Source organism: Tinamus guttatus, unplaced genomic scaffold (assembly GCF_059628265.1).
Source record: "Tinamus guttatus ecotype Peru unplaced genomic scaffold, ASM5962826v1 Tinamus_guttatus_pri_ptg000043l, whole genome shotgun sequence".
NCBI classification, from domain to species: Eukaryota; Metazoa; Chordata; class Aves; order Tinamiformes; family Tinamidae; genus Tinamus; species Tinamus guttatus.
In genome coordinates, this window is record NW_028288577.1 from 958342 (window position 1) to 980110 (window position 21769).

At 51.5% G+C, this 21769-nt stretch overlaps 1 protein-coding gene across 1 annotated transcript; it reads right to left on the reverse strand.

The window, feature by feature from the left end:
* Positions 1-1162: 1162 nt before the first annotated feature.
* Positions 1163-19984, reverse strand: DHRS11 (dehydrogenase/reductase 11). Its single transcript, XM_088535840.1, has 7 exons — positions 19843-19984; positions 9028-9237; positions 5408-5502; positions 4850-4979; positions 4200-4292; positions 2997-3062; positions 1163-2389 (listed from the first exon to the last, which is right to left on the reverse strand). The coding sequence occupies exons 1-7, from the start codon at positions 19972-19974 to the stop codon at positions 2348-2350; spliced, it is 768 nt and encodes a 255-aa protein (XP_088391966.1). The 5' UTR covers positions 19975-19984; the 3' UTR covers positions 1163-2347.
* Between the last annotated feature and the right edge of the window lie 1785 nt (positions 19985-21769).

Here is a 21769-nt window from a genome sequence, read left to right on the forward strand (position 1 = left end):
CTTCAGCCACCTTCTCCAGCACTTTCTTTTAAAGAGGCAGCGAGCACACACAGCACAGGGCGCCTGCTAAATTTCAGTGACAAGCTCCTGCAGAAGAAACCCTGGGGAAAAATGAAACGAAAAAAACACCAGGTGTTTTCACATCAAGCCTAGCTGAACCACACAGGGGTGCTATAAAAGCACATGCAAAGACAGCTGTGCTTGGCCTTCCCTAGCCAAATGCCTCCACACAGAGCACTGTGGTGGCACCGAGGGTGGCAACAAGGTTTTCCTCGTGGGATGTGATGGAGCTCGACGCCGTGGGTGAAATCCAGCCCTGCACAAAGCCACTGCCTCAGCATGGGGCAGCAGGGCCAGTGCATTAGTGGTAGCCTTAGCCACAGGGCAGGAATTTCACTCATGGTGAATTAAAAGGCCAAATCCAGAGACAAGGCTGCATGTATTTGCTGGTGAGAACTGGCTGACAGACAAGGAACAGACAGAAAACACCATGAACACGTATTTATAAAGAAAAAAAAATGGAGGGGCAAACTGGTTTTGTTTTGTCATTATCAAGGAATGTTTCACCAGCTTTCTCCTTGTATCCTTCTACAGATGCTCACCTTTGGCACCAGGAATTCTATGTATCACAAGATTTAATTAATAATAATACTTCATAACAACACTCAGCACTTACATAGCGCTTTTCATAGTCAAAGTGCTTTACAGACAGCCTGTGAGTCCTCACAACACCCCTGTGAGGTAGGTAAGTATTATTATCCCCATTTTACAGATGGGGAAACTGAGGCAGAGAGGTAAAGTGACTTGCCCAAGGCTATGTAGGGAGTTGAAACTCATGACATAGTGGCCTGATTGGGCTCTCCCTGACAGTGGTGTTCCACAGGTGGACTCCCATAAAGCTACCCCATAAGCAGAACGATCAAAACCAGGTTTCTCTGGCTCCCAGTCTTCCGCTCGGATCAACTGGCCGTACCTGCTCCACCTAAAACACCAGGCCCACCTTCAGAATCGCTACGGGAAATTCACAGCACAGCAGGAGCGAGTCTGCAATCTTAAGGCAAGGTGTACATTAAGAGCTCCCCAGCTCCGGATCGAGCGGGACTACCTGCCGATGCATCATCTGCCACGCTGTGGGAGTCCAAACACAGCAGCTCAAACAGTCTCAGCTGTGCCCGTATCAGCCACGGGGCTGATTCTCTTCTCTTTCGAGTCAGAGTAAATCCAGAGTAAATCAATGGGACAGCAACAGCGCAAGACTAGTGTCTGAACCAGACCTTTTACCTGCTGCTTTGCAGGCAAACGCCCCTACTGACATCCATTCATCCTGGACAGCTTCAGCATGGCTCATTCCACTCACTCACTTTCACTCCTTCTCTCTCTCTCCCTCTCTCTCTCTGAGTTTTTCTCTCAAATAAACAAACTTGCAGTATTTCCAACTCCTTAGTCACCAGCATCAGCATTCAAACAGCACCAAACATCTTTCTAAGACTGATCAATATTTTCAAAAAGTGTCAATGCATGCAAATATCAAACGTACAAAAACATCAAGAGTGCTGGGACATGATACCAAGGATAGAGGTGATTACAAGACAGCACATTGTATATTAAAAATATCAAATGACTCACTCATACTGTAACTATGCCACTTAGATGATCATTCTCTAACCTGCAGAAATACAGGTACTTACTCCTCCAACTATCTACCTATCTACTGATAAAGAAACAGAAATAGCAAGCACACACATTTATACCTCCTCAAACTTAGCAGGCACTATTCATGTGAATGGGAGAGTTTGGTGGGTGGGAGGGAGGGTGTTTACCTGCTTTAGGATATCGGGATATGAAAGAAGTAGAAAAATTCTGTGCATGATTACCAAATAAGCATCAAAGTGATGGCACTAGAGCCCCCAATTAGATGGATTCACGGATGACATCCACTGACAAACTCAAAACACACTGAAGCTGGCAAACAGCCTGTGTCACTTCACCTGTGTTCAACCACAGTGTCATCAAGTAAGATTAAACAAACCTCAAAAAAAAAAAGCAAAAAACAAAAGGAAGAATATACCAGCCTAGAGTCAACAATCTTCCATAAACCCACTTCCCTGCATTATTTTCAAATACATTTTACTCTTAAGCAATTTCAGAAAGGACTGGGTGAGAAAAGATACCCACTACTAAGTTTTTAACTGGCTCAGCACCAGCTCAGAGAGAGGGAGAGGAAAAATAATTCTTCAAACATGATCCTTGGTACTCGGTTAAACGTTGCTAGCCGCCAAAACCCTAAATTGTCAGAGGGTTCGAAGTGGAGTGGATACACAGCGCTGCTCACATTCCTCTTCGTTTGCTATGATATCTGCTCCGTGGGCCTCATCTGAATATCTCCAATCTGGAAGAGATGAACACATGATTTTACTGGAGCACTGAAGCACATTTTAAATGCTAAAGCAGTTCCTTACATGTTGCACCATTACAGTAGCAAGCTGCACACAAAGAGAGCTCCTGTGACTAAAAATGAGACCCTTAGACAGAGCCATTAGAAATGAAGGTAAGCGTGACTGTTTTACCTTTATCAGCAGGGGTAAAAGCATTTATATGTGCAGAGAAAAAAAAAAAAAAAGGAGCGCAAGATGGCACTGGTTGTAAGCTCTCGGGTTCAAGGCTTACTTTTGCCCTGGCTCACAGAGGGTCAAGCAGAACCATCGCTCGTGCGTTTCTTCATATTGGCACAGTGAGATTTTTCTTTTAAGGCAAGAAGCCAGCTACAGTCAGAGCCAGGACACCATCCAAAAGGGTAAAAGGTGCCCACGTCCCCTCTATTCCCACGACTGTGCAGAGTTCTCCTGGATGCGCAGAGCAGGGCAGCCCCAGCAGCTCCCAAAGCTGCTCTTAAGGGTTAACAGACGTGATCCCAGCTAACCCCCACCCTGGCCCTCAGCAAACCCGAGCGCTGCAGCCACCTCCTCCTGCAGTGTCCCCAGAGCCCCCCAGCTCACCTGCACGTGCGGTGGGGCACTGAGGACATAGATGACAGCATTGGCCATATCTTCAGCTTTGAGACACTGCAAAGATCGGATGGAAATCGTCTCAGTCAAAGGCCGCCTCAGGAAATATTAACCACAAGATCACTCCTTTCCTAACCATTAGTAACAAGCTTTGACAGTCTCACTGGGGCATTTCAAGAAAAGATGAAAGTGAGCAGGAAAAAATACAATACACTGAAAAATTAACAGAAGTGATGATGGGTGATATTATTCTGCATTTGCTGCTAATATTATTGTAAAGGCTTTGAGGTGCCTCCCAAAACTAAGATCCCCTAGTGCTAGTCAGTAGAAATAGAGAGATGGAGGTGGTAGCCCTTTTCCAGGGCCTGCAATATATATTAGACCAGACAAATGAAGGAAGACAGAGGCACAGTGGAAAGCAGCAAGGCTTGCCAAGCACATCAGGGAGGAGCAGGGAGCAAAACTCACGTCTCCTGTCCATTCACTAAACCCAACAGCCTCTCTGTGAAAGAGCCGTGTTGAGCAGGATGGGCTTCCCAGGAGCAGAGACTGAGGCACAGCTAGGAAGTGCTTTGGGCTATTTCTCAAACAAATAATTCAGAAGAGGACGTGCAGAAGAGCAGCCATTCGGCAGAGAACAGGGTCAGTGTGAGGATGGGGACAGAAACAGAGCTGTTTTGGTCCCAAACTGGCTAGGCAGGCTAGAAACTACCAGCACAGTCACTCAGTCAGGTGCACATTGCCATCCTTATCAAACAGTACCAGGGAAGCAGGGGAAACCCCACGCTGGCCACTTGCAAGGCAACACGCTCTCAGAATTCCTCTCAGCCACCCTCGTGTAGCTGTGACTGCCTGCTATGTCTTCTCTTCAATAAGGGAGAAGCCAGAGCCTGCAAAGTGTCAAAGCTGACTGATTTATTTACAGGAAGATCTAGATATAGAGAAACATAGAGAGAGTAGGAAACTGCTTCTGATTACAAATCTACATAGTGTGCAAATATCAGTGCAAAATCTGAGGTTTGAGCCTATGGGCCCAATTCTGCTGAGGTGCTGAGACTTTGCGAGGATGCTGACTATATTCTGGAAAGCACTTGGTGCTCTGCAGAACTGGCTCCTTGCATGATGAACCAGGAGAGCAAGTGTTGCACTGTGATCAGAGCCACTTCCCTTGGTTTCCATTTCCCCATGTCCTACCCGAATGCTCTCATAGGTGGCAGCAGCTCTCTCTGGGTCATTATCATGAAGTTTAAAAGCAAATCCTGTTTCCACCAGTCCTGGAGATATGCACTAGAAAAAAGCAGAGCACATCCTAATAGGATTTGTAATTCTCCTTCAGGAAAGCAATTTAAAAAAATAAATAAAGGAGGAAAGTTCTTGGCATTGCAAAAGCCAGCAGACCACCGCTTTTGCTACTGTTCCTTCCTCCCTGACATTTTGACAAAGGGAATAATTTAAGAGACCAGATTCTGCCTTAATGACTGCCATGAGGGTCTCCCTGGACAGTCCCCACTGAACTTTCCTCTTTGTGCTGCAAAGGGATGGATAGGCAGAAAAAAATGACAGAAAAGCTCACGCTATGACTTAACTGCTGGACATGTCACTTCTGAGATGCAAAGAGAGATCTGCAGGAGAGCAAACAGCCCCAGCTGGCTGCTCCCTGCTGCTGCCGTTGCTCCCCTCACTCCCCAACACGACTCCCACTTCGCACACCCCAAAAAGGTTCTGACACCGCCGGCTGCTGCTCCCTTGACCCTTTTCCACAAGAAAACCTGTGCCCGGTGGAGCAGGCCAGCTTTCTATGCCCCACGAAAGCAGCAGGGAGGAGTGAACCCCGCAGTACTCACGGTAGCTCGTATATGAGTCTTCGCTTCTCTGAGCTCTTGCCGCAGCCCCTCCGTGAGCGCTGTGACCGCGTACTTGGTGGCGCTGTAGAAATGCACCACCGACTGTGGCACGACACTGTGGCCGTTCATGCTGAGGAGGGAGAGCAGAAAGGAAAGTGCTGAGAGGAGGGAGGTAAGCAAAGCCCGAGGGAAGAACCAGCAAAACATGAAAAATGTTTAATTATTGCTGCTGTAGCAAACATAGAGAAAGGAAGAGAGGCTGAGACGAATGGCTGCGTGAGGAACTCCCCTCTCTCAAACCCCTCCGTGGGGATTGCTCTGCTGGGGCTGAGCTCCAGAGAGAGCAGGTTTATCTGCCAGGGAACCGACAAGGGGGAGGTGCAGCAGCTCCTCGTTGTATTTACAACAGCAGAGGAGAAAAACAAAAGAGTTTTGAAAATCTGAACCATCACAAACCTTGAAAAAATCCTCTCTGGACACATAAGCCACTCGGAAAGGTCAAAGCTCCCATGAGAACTCCCCTCGGGGCAGGCGGCCCGCACGGCTGACCCCACGTACCTGTTAATGTTAATGATGTGCCCGTCGTCGATGTTTCTCTCTTTCATGGACTGATAGGCCTCTCGGGTGCAGATGCTTACAGCCATCACGTTGACCTGAGGGAAGAGGAGAGGGGAGACTCAGTCGCCGTCGGCGTGCGGAAGGTGCAGGTCCGGATCCCACACATGGTGCTGGTTCGCCCAGCTGGGGCAGCTGCCCCATGTCCCCCTGGACGTCCCGGCCCTCTGGCCACGCTCACGACACAGCCAGACACGGGAGAGGTGACCCGTTCTCGGCAGCGAGGAGCCGAGTGCGTCCGCGCCGGCAGAGGGAAGCGCACGGACATGCTCTGTGCTGGCCGGGCCTTCTCCGTGCACGGGAACGAGGGCACGGGAGCCACCGAGCTCCGAGTGCAAGAGCCACGGCCCCTGCCTCCAACACGGATTTGACCATTGTGCAGGTAAGCACGAGGTAGGGGAGAACAAGGCTGCTCTGCCACGGCCAGCACGGGCTCCAGCGCCCTCCCGGCTCCCGCTCTTTGCGGCGGCTCTGGGTTCAGTCCAGCTCTGCCGTGTCCCCCCCGCAGCACTGCGGCTTTGCTGGCCATAAAAGAGAGTCAAAGTCTCCAGGAAGACGAGGTGCAGAAGTTCCCCTGGCGAGCGCACGGCAGCACTCAGCCCCGACAGGCTGTGCGAGATGGGTGGTTTGCAAGCCATCTTGGCAGCAGGGGTAACTGCCCAGGCTGAGGATATTTTGTTTTTTAAAAGGTGGCTAAATGGTAGAAATTATTTGCTGAGGTCCTCTAGAAAGGATGCAGCAGCTGCAAGGTAGGACACACTGGCAGGTCTTAACTAATGGTCGCTCCTTTTGTTAACAATATCAGCAGGCCAGATGAGACTACAAACACTGCTGTGGTCTAAATAACCGTCAAGAACTACATTTCTTATGAACCAGAATTCAGCTGCAAGTAGATATGGAAGGAGCACTGGGAACAAGAGTATATGGACAGCAAATACAAGGATACGGGAGAGGGCTGCCAATCACATCTGAGACACAAATGAGAAGGAAAGGACACAGAACTGCAGTGGAGGAACATTTGTTTGGAGAATGGATTTCCCAGCAACCGGGTCAAGGAAAGTGGGAGTAACCAGCTCAGTGCCGTGTGCCAGCCATGCAAGGAGCGAGTTCCTTTCCGACACGGATCGCAGCCGCTGTTAGCTCCGAGAGCAGCCAGGAACTCTCCTGCTTGGCTCCCTGCTCCACAAGTGCTGGAACTTGGTTGACCCTCCATCCTTTTGACAAATACCATGGATAGCCGCGTGAGCAAGCCCAGAGCCTGCACAGTAAAGTCAGCCCGGCACAACGAACCCCCCAGCTGGAATCCCATCCAGCTGGGATCAGCTCTCAGTCTTTTCCCGACAGCACCTGCAGGATTTGGGGACCCTGATTGCATTTCAAAACACGACTTAGGCTACGCAAGAGCCGAAAAACACGCCTGAAATATGAACAAGTCTTCAGGTGATAGCACGTCTAGAAACAATCCAAAGGTCATTCTTACAAATCTCCAAGATGTTTTTTAGTGCTTGCTTCTATTTTGAGAACAAAAGGTTCAAAGGTCCCTTAGCAAAGATGGCCAACACATCCACGTGCTGTGTTTGCAAAGCATGTTGCACAACACAGGTCTGCGACTGCATATGGGTGCAGTAGGAATAAATTTACTCAAAAAGGGGACTTTTTTATTTGCCAGCTTGGGAAAACAAAGGAACCTTTCCTTTGAAGGCGTTTCTCTTCCCCAAACCAGACTTTCCTAAGGCATCACAAGGAGTATCCTAATTTACAAGAATGCATTAGAAGCCAAGTTACAAAAAAAACATTTATTCTTCTTGCTTTTAGACGTCATATGTGCAAAAAGCCTCACTGGCTAAAGACTAACAGGGAGAAGACTCGAAGCCAGTTACTCTACCAGCTGGAGAGGATGGGTGCCAGCCCTCTGCACGTGGAACGGAGCAAAGGGAGAGTCCAGCTGGAATTCCCGGCTGTAAAGGTCAGGAGGTAAAACATGAAGGAGCTGCTCCCACCCCAGAGCCCATGTGTGCACGGCACCCCGCGCCGGCCGGAGGACTTTGCTCCAGCCACACGCGGAGCACGGCCTCGCGCGCGGGCGGACACAAACCAGGACACGGATGTGTGGGCTGGTGGCCCTGTGCTTGGCACGCTCAGAAAGCCACAGAGAGGCGAGTCTGAAGCTGAGCCTGCAGCAGCGCGGGGAGAAAAACTGCCTACGGATTCCCCCTTGGGAATAAAAACGCCAGATGATAAGGATAAAAAAGAAGAAGTGCTTTAATAAGTAAGTGTTAACACTACTTTGACTGGAAGATGTACAGCAAGAGGTTTCGTGGAATGGGTATACTGAGAGGGAAGTCTGGAAGATGACAGACATCCTCAAGCCTCATAAAAAATGAATGAAACAAAAATCAATTTACCAAAAATAATAAAAAACCCCTTTAATTTAGGGCCCTAAATGCCTTCTAAATCAATAGCTCAATGGCTGTTTAGAAGTTTCCCTGTCTTGCAGCCTGGCAGCACACGGAGACAGCCCAGCTGCATCCCACAGCAAGCGGTGCAGCTCCATGACAGCCCATGCAAGGAGCCTTCCCTGTCCCTGCTCAGCTGTGCCAGAGCCAGCAGCGACCTCCCCTGCCTCAGCACGAGGAGGACACGGTGCTGGGGAGCGTTTTCCAGGGCCTGGCATGCCAAGGCCAGCGGAGCTGTCAGGGCAGATCCCGCACACGGCGCCGGTGGGCAACACCACGCTGGGTTTTCCATAAAGCTTCCATGGCAACCGAGCTCGGAGAGACGCCTGGGTGCAGTGACCCAGGCTGGACAACCCCCAAGAGCCCAGGGCTGGGCAGAGCAGGACCCGGCTGCAGCCACAGCAGCCAGCAAAGCCACCCAAACGCTAACAAGTCCTTAAGGAGCCCAGATAAAGTGGCTCTCACCATGGCCTCAGTGCACTTGTGCCTCCCTGCTTTGCTTTATGCAGCCTCTGGAATGATTCCGGATAGACCCCAACTGGCTGTGAGATCCAGGCTGACCCCATCACTCCGAGCAGCCCCAGGGTGGGAATGCTGCTTGTAAACACCAGGATCCAGCCACATGCTCCTGGTGTGGCCTAAGAAACTGTCGCATCCACAGGCAGCTCTAACCAGATTATGGGCAGAAAATGAAGCAGTAAAAACAAAAGCATTACAGCTTCCAAAGCGAAAAAGAAATTTTACAGCCAACTGCTGTAATTCCTTAACAGGATTAGATACAAAAGCCAGTGCTTGGCACTGAATTTCCCATTTTATTTAATAAAAAATGAGTCTCTTTTCCTTTTAGAAAGTCAGTGAATGAAATGATCACACCACTGAAAGTGATGCACATTTTCATACCCTAAGGTTACGGCATTTGGCTCAGCAGTGCTGAGCAGTGCAGCAGGAAGCCAATGGGCAGGCTCTCCCTGATGCTGGAAATGTTCGGAGGAAAAAAAAAAAAAAAAAGATAAAAATTGTGAAAAACATTTCCAATTGCCACAGGGAGCCGTAATTCCGGGGTCCCAAACGCGTGGCCGCGGCGGCGAGCGGAGCAGCGCTACTCACGTCTATCATGGTCCGCCAGCCCTCCGTGCTCCCCGAGAGCAGCGGCTCCGGGCGCGCCAGCCCCGCGTTGTTGATGCACACGTCGACCCCCTGGTGAAGGGTCTTGATGGCGGAGAACATGGACAGGATCTCCTCTTCGTTGGAGAGGTCGCACTTGTACGGGATGAGGGTGCCGGCGTAGCCAGCGCTCTGGCATTCGGCGGCCAATTTCTGGGGAAGAGATAGACAAGGACCATGAGCACCACGAGCATCCCCTCGTTACCCCTGCACATGCACGTACAGTGCATATATGTACGAGTGACTGCTTCAGAGTTTAAGTTATTAAACTTAAGGACATGCTCCGTGTTTGTCCACTGCCCCAAGCACTACAGGTCGGGGCAAGCAGGTGTTGGCAAAACGCTAATAACACCCACAGTGGCCACAAGCTGGAGGAGGTCAGTGGTGGCCGACGCAGGCGGGGAGTCTCCCACGCCGCCGCGCGGGTAAAGGACACGGCAATCCCCTGCTTTGCACCCCTCATTACCAACAATTATTCCAAGCAGCCGGGCTTTTCACGCAGCTAAGTGATACAAAGGAAACGCAGGGCCGAGAGCGGCTGTCGGCCGAGCGCGTTACCGAAGCAGCGGCCGCCGCACGCGCTCTCCAGAGGCTGCCCCTTCCCGTGACGCTAATGAGAGCCAGCGTCTCGCCCCCGAGTGTCACATCGGCGACAGTGACAGCTTCCAGTGCGGAGCGGGAGCCACGTGATGTCTGGTTCCTGCAGCGATGGACTCGGGCTACAGATGTCCACCCAGTCACTCCAGTGCCACCGCCTGCAGCCGCCTCACCAGTGTGACATCTCAGGGGGTGCAGGGAAACGTCCCGCCGCGGAGCTCTCCGGGCGCTCACGCTGCTCCGCGTGCCCAAGGTGACTGCGTTCGCAAAAGGAGGAGCTGGGCCCACGCAGGGGACCTCGGCAAGGACCTGGAACGCGGCCGGTGCGGGAGGGGAGCCGGCTCCTGCTGCGAGCCACACGTGTCACCTCCCCGGCTGGCCCGGCCCTCCTGGCGGCCGTGCCACCGAGCCCCTGCAGAGCCAGCCCTGCGTTTCGGAGGGGGCCAGGCTGACCCAGCGCCTCTGTCTGCACCCCCACGCTGCCCAGGACGTGCCTCGCTCCAGTGGAAGCGGGAATGACAAAGCCTGGAGATCCCTGTCCCCTCCGCTCAGCTGTCACAGAGGCAGAGGCTGTCACTTGTCCCCGCAAAGACCCGGCGCTCGTGACCTTGCAGCGCTCGCCAGCCAGGCGGATACTCAAGCTCTGGAACAAACATGCTGCTTCTCACGCCAGCCCTCGCCGCGGGCAGGGAGGCTGGCAACCTGCGTGGATGCCTCCAAGCACAAAGCGGGGAGAAATCCCACCCGAACAGGTGAATTGACTCCCGCCTAACCCACAAATGGGCTGCTCGCGGGGGGCTCTCGTGGTGGCAGGTTTCTCAAACACACGTTTGCACAGCACAGCCCTTGCCCTCCTCCCTGGGAGGAGCACAGACACAGGCCAGGATCTCCAGCTCTCTTATTTTAATTGCTCTGGGACAAACGGCTCTGCTAGGTCAGTGATTTCCAACCTTTCTCAATATCTGAAAGCACCACAGAGGGGTTGCAAGTCCCCAAACGGAGCCTTTCAGCTTTTCCGATTTGCCCGTCACGGCTCTCGGCTGCGGCCCCGAGGTCTGCAGGGCTCCTGCGGATCACAGGCTGAAACCAGCCTGAGTCTGAGGGTCCGATCCAGGAAAAATACACCCCTTCCAAAAGGTCGGAATAAACGCTTGAGCAAACAGCTTGGGAAAAACAGGCAAGAGCAGCACTTACAAGACGAAAAGCAGCATGCAGGGCTGCTGCAAGGTGTCAAACTGCCCTGTGGATGAGGCCTTCCTTGTTTCTACAAGGCTATAAAGGAGAGGAAAAAAAAGAGATCCCAGACCAAGGAAACCAAAACCTGGCGTGCAGGTAGCAGCATTAGAGCTCTCTCCATCCTGCCGTCCCAAGACGTCCTGACGTCCACAAAGGCATTCGGCCCATTCAGGCCTGTTCAGCCCTAACGCAAAAGCGATAAAATCGGCGATCCTCGCTCCTGGTTTGCCAGGGCAAGGGAAGAGCGGGCTCCTAGCCTGCTCCTGGGGCAGGACTGGTGTCCAACCGTCACAGGCCACAGCCAGTGATCCAGATGAAGGAGCTTGTGGTGGAGCTGCCCGTCCCATCCTCCCAGGGCCCCCCGTTATCTCACAGCTTAGATACCCCAAGAGAAAGCCCCTGCTCATGACTGGCCAATCTGCCCACAAACATCTCCCCAGATCCCTCCTTTCCCATCTCGTTGCTCGCTGCCTCAAACAGGAATCAACGCGGGTCCTTTCATTTCCAGGCTCTGCTTGTGTTAACAAATTCCCTTTGAAAACGAGGTGCCGAGCACCGCTGACAGCCACGCTGAGCCCAACGTGCTTCCCACGTCCCTAGAAGAGAGAGGCATCACAGGCTCTTCAAAGGGATGTCAACTGCGGGCAAGTTTGCAAGAGAAGCCTTACATAAAGCAACTCTACAATATACTCGCAGTATTTTTCCACAGCATCAATCAAATCACCTGATTAACGCTCATTCCGTTTTAAGCATGCCACACACGAGCTGGGGGGGATGGAAAGCAAAGCTGTTTTTCCAGGCTTCACAGGCAACCTGGGAGTGACCCAATACACAACACGGAGAGCCCGAGACACGAGCTCGGCGGCTGCACCCACCGCGTTCGCGGGGACGCGCCGTCCGGTGCCTGCTGCACTTGTGCATGCAGGAACGTCAGAAACACAGAAACATAAAGAAAAAATACGATACCTCACACTGAAATATAAATATGCAATATAAATATTTAACCCTCATTACATGGGTGCAAGCCCTTGCGTTTTCATGCTGGTGCAGGAGCATCAGCACAGCGCTGTGCAAGTCCTGCCACCCCAGCAGGGGTGACAAAGCAGCTTTCCCAAAGGGCAATCCCAAACTAGCAGTGTGATTTGGTGACCATCCTACACACACGGGCTGCAACACCGCTTCTTCCAGGGACGTCGCTGCGATTTATCTCTATTTACAGCAGTGTCAAATGAATGAATGAACAAGACGACGGCAAAACCCAAACGCCTACGTGTAAGAGAAACAAAGGAGAAAACCTGGTCACGCTGCTCACTGTATACTACTTAGTTGCCTGTTTTTTAAAGGTGTTACAAGGACGTCTCACATTAACAGGGTGTTTTGCTCATGCTAAGGATAAGCCAGTTCTCCTGAGAAAGAGTTAATGCTCTTTCTGCACAAGATGCTTGCAAAGGGCACAGCTCCATGCATCTCAATCCAACCATGTTAAAAGGCTTTACAAAACTAAGGGCACCCCTCAAGGGATAGAATAAGAGAATCACACAGGGCATTATTTGGCAAACTATCCTATTTAGTTCAGACACGTCTAGTTCAAAGAGATTAAAGCCAGAAGAAACTATTAGGTAATTTTTAGTCTGAGCTCACGTTCATCACAGGTACCCGCATCCTCCCGCTTCACCTTGTGCTCGAGTACATGGCTGCCTTGAGAAGCCAGGTGGAAAGAAACTCAGGCCACCCCAATTATTTTAGGTAGCTGAAGGAAAAGGAGGAGGAAAAAAGAGTTTTCTTGGCGCCATGACCAAGGTTTGGGCCAACAGCTACCCTCGCACTGGTCCCAATGCACCATCCAAGTTCCCATATTGTTTTCCCAAGCCAGAATAATTTTGAAGGGGTTAAATCAAAACCTGCTGGAAGGACAGAGCCAGTCGCCCCTCTCTGCCCACCAAGCACCATCTCATGTCCACGGGTCAATCATTAAGCCAACCTGCTTGAGCAACCACGTCTTCCAAGCGCTGTTAGGTGTCCTCCTTGGCCGCTGAAGAGTCACGCTGCTTTTGTTTTTTTTTTCTCCCCAGGCCCTCTCTGCTGTCTGTACTTTTCAGCAGTTAAACATTCAAACCATCTTTTTCTAGTTCACTTAACTTTAGATTTCTGGTTTCACACATGCAAGTCAAATCATTCCATTTATACTGCCCTGAACGTCTCCGCTACCTCAAGGCACTCAGACAATCGCTCCTTACGTCAAGGCATTTTTTTCCTCCCTTTTCTTTTCCAGGCTTGCTCAGATCTCGTCGCACCCGGCTGCAGTGGGGGAGGAGGAAACGCGCAGCTCCCGTTGTGACAGCTCCTTGCAGCAATATTCCTTGCTTATTCTGAGGTGCAACTACCCCAAAATGAGCTGCCTAGGGACCTGCCCGCTCCTCAGCCCCAAATGCATGATGCAGATTTGCGCACAGGGAGCATGGAGATGTTTTCTCTCCTGGAGAGGCTCCAACACCCCTATTGGGACTGAAGGAATATAGGGAAATGACCCATGCTCCCGGTGCAACCTCTCCGCTTCCCCTGCGCTCAGGGAGTGGGTTTTCCTAATTAAATCCAACTCTGTTTAATCTCACGGCAGGCAGCAGGGAAAGTCTGGGATCCCTAGCAGTATCTTGGCTTGCTCTGTGTGGAAACCACTGCTGCAGCCCCCTGAATAACCCAGGCAGGAGCTGCGCAGCTCAGACTGGTGCATAGAGGGGCAATGGGAAAGTATAAAGAATAGGAAAATAGGGATGCCACAGACCAGCAGCCTGCGTAAGGTTTCCATAACAAAATGTGCACGGGGCTATTCTCCCAGGAAAGCGCTAGAAATAGCATCTTTTGAGGAAAGGGCTCTACCAGGACCGGATCATAAGATCCACCTTTTCCCCTTCCACCACTCCATGGCGCAGGCCTTTTTTTTGCCCCCCTTTCAAGTTTGCAGACACAGAGCTGGATGTTTTCCCACACTCACCTCCCCCAGTGTCACTCACGCTGCAGCAAACGTTTCTGCTGGGAGGGCAGGGAAGGAGCTGCAGCCCTCGCACATTTATCTCCATCTCATCAGCTCCTGTTCTGCGCCCTTATAATCCTAAATGAATCCTCTTCTGAAAAGAAAGATTAGCACACACTTGTAAAGGAGCAGGCCTTCACTCACAAGCTCCTAATATTCCCCAGTAGCAAAATTCAGATGACAGGCCCTGAATTTCAACACGCTGCAGATTTATGACCCAGGGACAAGCAAGACGAGGGCGTCAGCACACGGTGCAGGGCTCGTTCGGCGCGAGCCACAGCATGCACTGCGCTCCCAGCTGCTGAGCAGCAAATGCAGCTGCAGGTGCTGCATGCAGCAATTAAACCTCTGTCCAAGCACCACTGTGACACCAGCCAGCCCAGGGCCCGGCCAGCAGCCCCAGCAGAGCCCGAGCCGCGTCCGCGCGGCAGAGAGGAGAGTCTGGCGGAGGGAGCAGAACTGAGCTCCTCCGCTCGTGCGTGGAGCACTCACCTGCTCTGCCCCGTGCTATGCGAGGAGAGAGAGGCGGAACAACCCGCCACAACTCCAAAACCTGAGAAAAGATTCAGTTATGGCTTATTTTTAGCAGTATTGCAACAAATAGAGCCTGTACGTAGAAGCCCAGCCCAGCACAAGCACCGTTCTCCCGTGGATCCCGCGCTCGGGGCCGGGCTGTGATGGAAGATGCTCTGTTCATGCAAAGCAGATCCAAGGGGAAGGAGGGCCAGTGAAACCTGATTCAAAGCCAGCCCCTCCTCGCCCTGCAGCATCATTAGCCACAAGGATGAGGAAGATCAGGAGCACAGCGAAGCATTTGTTCCTGCTCACGGGAGCAATTACAGGAGCTCTTCCATATTTATCAAGGAAGGATCTGGTCAGGGACAAGTGGCAATAAAAGTACCTCGGAGGCCTTGAGTGCCCAGTGTCGCAAAGCCAAGGACTTTGCCAAACAGAAAACAAACCTTGCAGAGGCCAAGGACATTCCGAAGGTCATTTGTTTAAAAGTAGACTGGGTTTCAGGAATAACCTGCCTGGATTTGCCTCTGTTGCCTTAAAGAAAGAAATACATGCATTAAAAAAGGGGAGCTGCCCCCCAGCCGCTCTGCAGACGTGTCTTGGGAGAGGCTGCAATGGGCATCCTGCCCGAGAGCCCCCGCAAACCCCTTCTTGAACACAGGCAGACCCTGCTGCTACGGGGTCCCGCAATAGCCACGAGTTTCTGCTGAGGTGGGAAATCCTGCAGGGAGATTCGAGCAGGACCAAGAGAATAACCGCACCGCCACGTTCTGGATGTGATTTGCACGCGACGCAGGTAACTTCCACCTTGAATCAGCCGAGAGCCTGTGGCTGCAAACCACAGCGACCCGAGCACAGCAGCCGCGGCTCCGGGAGCTCCCGCTCCGGACAGGGCACAGCTCCGGACACGGAGCCGGGAGCCAGGCCGCAGCGAGGGACACGGAGCAGCTGGACACGGCTCCCCATCCCGCGCAGCCGGAATGCTGCAGCGCTCAGCAGCAAAGAACCAAATGGCTGTTGGGGATGCTCAGCTCTCGGGAGGAAGGCCCCGTTATTCCTTCCCACTCCCACACGGATGCAGCTTTGCTTAAAAAAGGCACTAACCTCTTCAGAGGTTGCACTGCTAGAATCTGCAATCGATAGCCCAGCTTATCAAAGGCTATTTCTGAAGCAAGATCTAACCTTCACAATGCAGTCCCTGGTTATAAATGTTACCTTTGATCAATAACTGTCACAAATGCATTAGAATGAATCGGTTAAACCTTGTAATTTAAGCCATATTTTATTGCTTCCTGCACAACTCTCCCCCCTTCTCTCCTTAATATGGAAAATATATTTTAAGAGCACAACATCTATTTTTGAGGCTCTCCATTGGCCATTGCTCCCAGAGGCCTCGCTTCCCTGCACTCGCATGAGCAGCCTCGTGTTGTCCCCTTTTCCCAGGACAGGAGCGCTAAGGAGCAGGGCTTGGACTTGGGCATCACCCACTAAAACCCGTGGCTGGTGACAGAGCGGCCGGGAGCTGCTTTGCGGGACACTTGCTGGTCTTGCAAACATCCCGGTGCCTGCACTGTGAGAAGGCAGCCGCGACATCCAGATTCCTGGAAAACGTCAGGAAGGAATTACCTAGGAGCCTGCTTGGGAAGGCAGCAAAGCAGAGCTCTGCGTCGTGCCCGCGGGCGGAGGCACCGCAGCTCAGCGCGCTTCCAGCCAGGTTGGTAAATCGCAGCAGATCCCGTTGGGAGCCACAAATCCCTGCGACGCAGAGGTGACCGTCCAGCAGGGACCGGCTTCCACCGGCGCCGGCTCCTGCCCAACGCGAAAGAAAGGGAAAAACAACTCCCGGGTCATTCATTAAATCACTTAAGCTCGCTCCTGACTTTAAACACATGTAAATATCTGACGAGCAGAAAACACGCTGCAAGCCCATATGTCGGAAAGTATGTGACAGCTGATAACACCTCTCGGCTTCTCTTTGAAAAACGGCTTTCAAGCCAAATTATCTAGTGGCATACAAAGTAAAAGACAGCCATTTTACTTATATTTTAGCTCTCTCAGACTAATTATATAAAAAAGTCACTGTCGAACAACCCACACAAACAGCCTTCACTCACAAAAGTGGTGAAAGGAGCCGGGAACAAAAGGCTGTTGTAGGGAACAGGCTCCACGGAGCAGGGCTTGTGAATGAGGGCTGCAGGTGGGCCCACGCCGCACTTGAAAAGGTCACAACTCCTATTGTCACAAAGGGGAAGGACTTGCTGCCAACTCGGGCTTCTTACCATGCCCTGCACGTAACACGTGACAAAAAACACAAATTCCAAACTGATTTTGAAACAATAGGAAACACTATTCCATGGAACTCAACTGGGGTCCCGATTCCACCGATGTTCATGCTGCTTTTTGGCAGAGCCACTGGAGGAAAAAACATACAGACTTTTGCAGGTCTGACTTCATTCTAACATGTTTTTACTTCAAAGTCATATAAAGAGCATTGGACTCATTGACACAAGTTTGGTATCTACAGCACAATTTGGCAATTCCTTTGTAATCTCGCTTCAAGCCCTTATCTGATTTTCTGAAAGATTAAGAGATCTTCATGTAGTATTTACAGCCCCAGTTAAACTCCACACCAGACAACACACTCTGGGTCACCAGTTTACAGGAGGTCATAAAAACCAGAGCGTGCTTCGAGGTAGTTTCCCTCAGAGTGCATGGCTCCAGAGCAAAACATTAATGAAAATACATGCTTTATGCCAGGGAATGAGCACAGCATTCCTGTTTCATCTACGTTCTTTCCTCGTCAAGACGGCTTGACGTGTATTTTGGGTGCAAATCACTGTACATCCTTATTCACGGTGGAACATTGCTAATATTTAATACAGCAGGATGCGGCGCAGCAGCCAGCGCTGCGATGCCCTCCCTTTACGCGCACATCCCTGCAGCTCCCTGTTTCCCGCTCCGATTCCCCAGCGCGGCGCCAGGGAACCTTCCCGCATCTTTCCTGCTCTCCGGCATCCCCAAAGGGCCTCACGGGAGGCAGGAGGCTTCCCACGGCCCCGCGAGGCAGGGCCTGCCTGGCCCACAAAGCCAGCCCTGCTCCTCCAGGCGGCTTCTTACAGCCACGTTCAAAGTCCCAAGTCCCAGCACGAGCTCAATAACCTCAAACATGAATTATCTTTTTTTTTTTTTTCCACCAGATCCTGCAGGAGAGGTGCTGTAAACAGCCCTGCTCCAAGGACACGGGGGCACTTGGGGAGAAACCCCATCTGTGCCAAGGATGGTGGCTGCTCCGATATGCCGGGCCCCTTCCTGGAGCAGCCCTCAAGCTCCCCCACTTTCCCTTCCCTGAACAAGCAGCATCTCTGGGATTTTCCTCCTCATTCAGGAGGGATCTTGCACAGCAAACCAGAACAGAGACAGTACAAAATACGGCCCAAGCAAACGGCTGAACCTCCAACTTGGTTTGATGCTTAGAAAGCACAGAAAAAGGAACCAACCGGGAGCAGACGTGAGCTGCACTGGTTAACAGAAGTTTTTGAGGCACTATAGTAACAAAAGGCTTAGAAAATATGGAATAGTCCACCCTGCTCAGGATATTTATGTACAGCAGCAACCCAGATAAATCACCTGTACAAACCTTGCATTCTGTACAAATGCAATCAAAAAGGCAAAACATTCAAAAAGAGTTTACTGTCTCTTAAATCTAGATTGTATTCCTGCAAGAAAAACTTCAGAAAGGGAGGTTTTCAAAAACCATCTGTGGCAGAGGGGAAATAAAAGTTCCGCTGATTTTTATTACCAAGTTTCTTTAGGATTTCTTAAAATTTTCATTTAACAAACAGCTTGTAACGTGCAACAAGCCGGGGAAAAAAAATAATCAAACCGTATTGCAGGAGGAGCATAAAGACCAGTTAAACCACACGAACTGCCAAACTGTCCCGCTCGTCCTGTGACAGCGGATACAGCTGCTGGGAAACAAGGACATCCCTTACCTGATGCTGCCAGGCTGCAACACGCTCGTTCAGCTGGAGGAAAGGAAGTACCTTAAGGCTCTCACTGGCACATGGGAAAACCCTGGAAGCACTCGGCCCTTCTCCAAAAGCCACAGCTGTCAAAGGGTCGGGAAACCCATAATTAGAAGTAAGCCCCAAAGGACAGATAAGAAAGTTACCCTGGTGCTTCCTCAGTGCTGCTGGTGGCTTCTTTCTGACTCATTGTGAAGGAGGAAAAAAGTTTTGTTTCTCCGAAGGTTGTTCCCCCCGCACCGGTTCTTTGGGATACAAAACAAGAAAAGTCTTGTTTTTTGGGGGCGGATTTCTTCTCAGTGTGATCCATTGCACACAGTGAATCCGTTCCCCCTTCACGATGGGAATGAAAGCGCTGGCTGCTCATAAAACCCTCCTTCAGCCCAGCTGTCCAGCAGGCACCGCACAGCAAGACAATACGGTTTTAAACTGCCTACAACCATTTTCCTCCCTCAGATCCTCAGCTTTCCCACTCTTATGAGCTCATCCAGCTCCATGTTCGCCAAGACCCAAGTTTCTCATGTGATGCAAATAAGTAAAAGGAGAAAAAAAAAAAAAGAAAAGAAACTTTCAACACCACCTTATGCTCCATAAAGTTGCAATAATAATTTCAAGAAGAAAAGCCTGATGAGATGTGAGGTGCCGCGCTGCAAGGCTTTGGTTCCTGGTGCTGCACCCAGACACGAAAGCCTCGGCTCGCTCTTGGGAAGGGCGGATGAGTTTTGGTTCACACAGCTCGGAGCAAAGCGAAGGCATCCAGGCACGAGCCCGGATTGCTCCGATGTCTTTATTTCCAAGCCAACGTTGTGAGGCTTTTGGCTTAGCTCTTCAGAGGCTTGATACAGGGGTAAAAACCCCCGCTAAGGACCAGCATCACCCTTCAGCATCGCTGTTTAAACGCGATTTTGGCTCCGCAGAGCATCGTGTCCCCGAGCGCGCGGAGCCTCCGGACACGCAGCACCCACGAGCGCAGCCCGGCAGCTGTTTCCACGCTCAGCAACGATTCAGGACTGAATAAAAACACCAGAACTAGCGCTGCTGCTCCGGCAACTTGTGAACAACGCGGTGCCTGGGGTGACGGGGAACGCGGTGGCTCAGGGGGCAGCCGCCAGCTTCCCGAGCCCTTTATTTTATTTATTTTTTGCTATGGATGAACATAAACGCGCGCAGGAGGCGGCGGCGCGGGGCGCCCCACGCGCGGCGGGACCCGCGGGGCGCGAGCGAGGCCCCGACACGGCCCGTGGCGGCGGGAAGGGGGCGGGCGGCGCCGTTACCTCAGGGAGCCGCTGAGGCGGCGACACGAGGCCTTCCCCCCCAACCACCCACCCGCCACGCGAGACGCGGCCGCGGTACCTCGATCTTGTCGACGCTGCGCGCGCAGCCCACGACCTTCATGCCGTGCTGCACGAGCGCCCGCGCCACGGCCGCGCCGATGCCCACGGAGGCGCCCGTGACCAGCGCCACGCGCCCGGCCCAGCGCTCCATGGCCGCGGCCCGGCCCCGCCGCCGCCGCGCACAATGCGCCGCCCGGCCCCCGGCCACGCCCCCGCGCGGCGCGGGACACGCCCCCTCGCGGGGAGGCCACGCCTCCCTCGCGGGGCCACGCCCACGCGCGGGGGAGGCCACGCCCCCGGCGCCTGGCATGTGTTGAGGTGTCCGGTCTCAGCGCGGTCCTTCACGGCTCCGCTGCTCTCCAGGGCTCCGTGATCCCACTGCACCTAAAGCAATGGGAGGGGAATGCGCGACATCCCGACGGCTCCCGCGGCTGGAAAAGAGCCGAACCAACGCTCATACCCACCCCGCAGCCCTCTGAACAAGCCTTTCCCCCGTGTTCAGCAACACGGAGGGGGTCAGTTCAGCACTCGGACCCCTATCGTTTAAGAATAACTCCAAATTCATGTAAAAAGAATCGCTAGAGCCTCCCCCCCATTCAAGAGGAAGAGCTTTCTCTTTTAAAAACAAGCTTTTTTTAAAACAGCAAATGTCTGCAAGTAGCTGAAGCTTTCTGCTTGAAGATGGACAACAGAATACGCGGTGCTTCAAAGGAAGCGTAAGATTCAACTTCCCTTTGTGAATTACACAATAAAAAACAGGACTAGCTTTCTATTATTCTGAAACAAATTCATTCTCACACTTCATTTTAAGAACACTGCAAGCACACAGCAGCCTTACCTTGCGTTGAAAGCAGAGGGCGAAGTCAAGAAGCAAAGCTGCGTGTCTCCATCAATCAGAAAAACTAAGGAAGAGAACTTGGAAACGAGGAATCATATTCTATAATTCTGCTTATGCTTCAGATTCATCTAGCAAGAAACAAAATCTTCTTGTAGGGGCAGTTGCCACTAAAATCTAAACGTTAGCACACACATCAAAAAATGCATCTATATCTTTTTATAATTTTCTTGCATGACTTGTAAATGACCGAAATGATCAGCAAAACACATTAACTGATGTAATACTTAAATAATATCTTTTAAGAGTATTACCAGTTAACTCCAAAATATTATGAAGCTAGAACTGACCACAGCATACTATCCCCATTTGATTTTTAAGACAACTATAAAAAAGAGCTAGGAGGTGCAGAGCATCATCTCCCTTAAATATGAAAATTATTCACAAGTAGGACGACATTAGTATCTCAATCCCAATTTGCAAACATCATTTTTAAATTCCAACGTTTTGTGAATTGCACTCACACAGCAAACAGGCTCCATCTCAGACTGAAGCAGTATATAGCACCTTACAGCCACCAGCTGCAGAAAGCACAGCTGCCCCAGAAGTTGGATTACCTGGCCTGAATCTGGGCACTTGCTGAGCACAACCCTCTCACCATCTCCAGGCTGTTTAGTATCAGTTACCAGATTTTTCTTTATGTCCCACATGCTGCATTTTTACCACCTGTCAGATCATCGTGTTACAAACATACCACGCCAGAAGGTACCATGCCCTTAAGAACACAGTATGGCTGAAAGCAGGTTTGTGCAACAGCACCCGTGCTCCATCCTCAAAGCTGAATTCATTTCTCTGCTAAGCAAACTGCAAAGACAGTTGAAAACCATCTGGGGTTTTTTTGTTGTTGTTTTTCTCTTTAGACTGACTCTGTGTCTGTGCTGTTGCGGGTGGGAGGACAAGGAGAACTAGTGCAGTACTATCTTAACTAACCGGCATCAGTAACTACCTTCACAAAAAACTAAACTAAGCCCCGCAAGACACTACAGGCTCCGTGCCAACAAGCTCAGTATCACCACACGCTAACCATGCTGACCTTTAGCAGAGCAGCAAT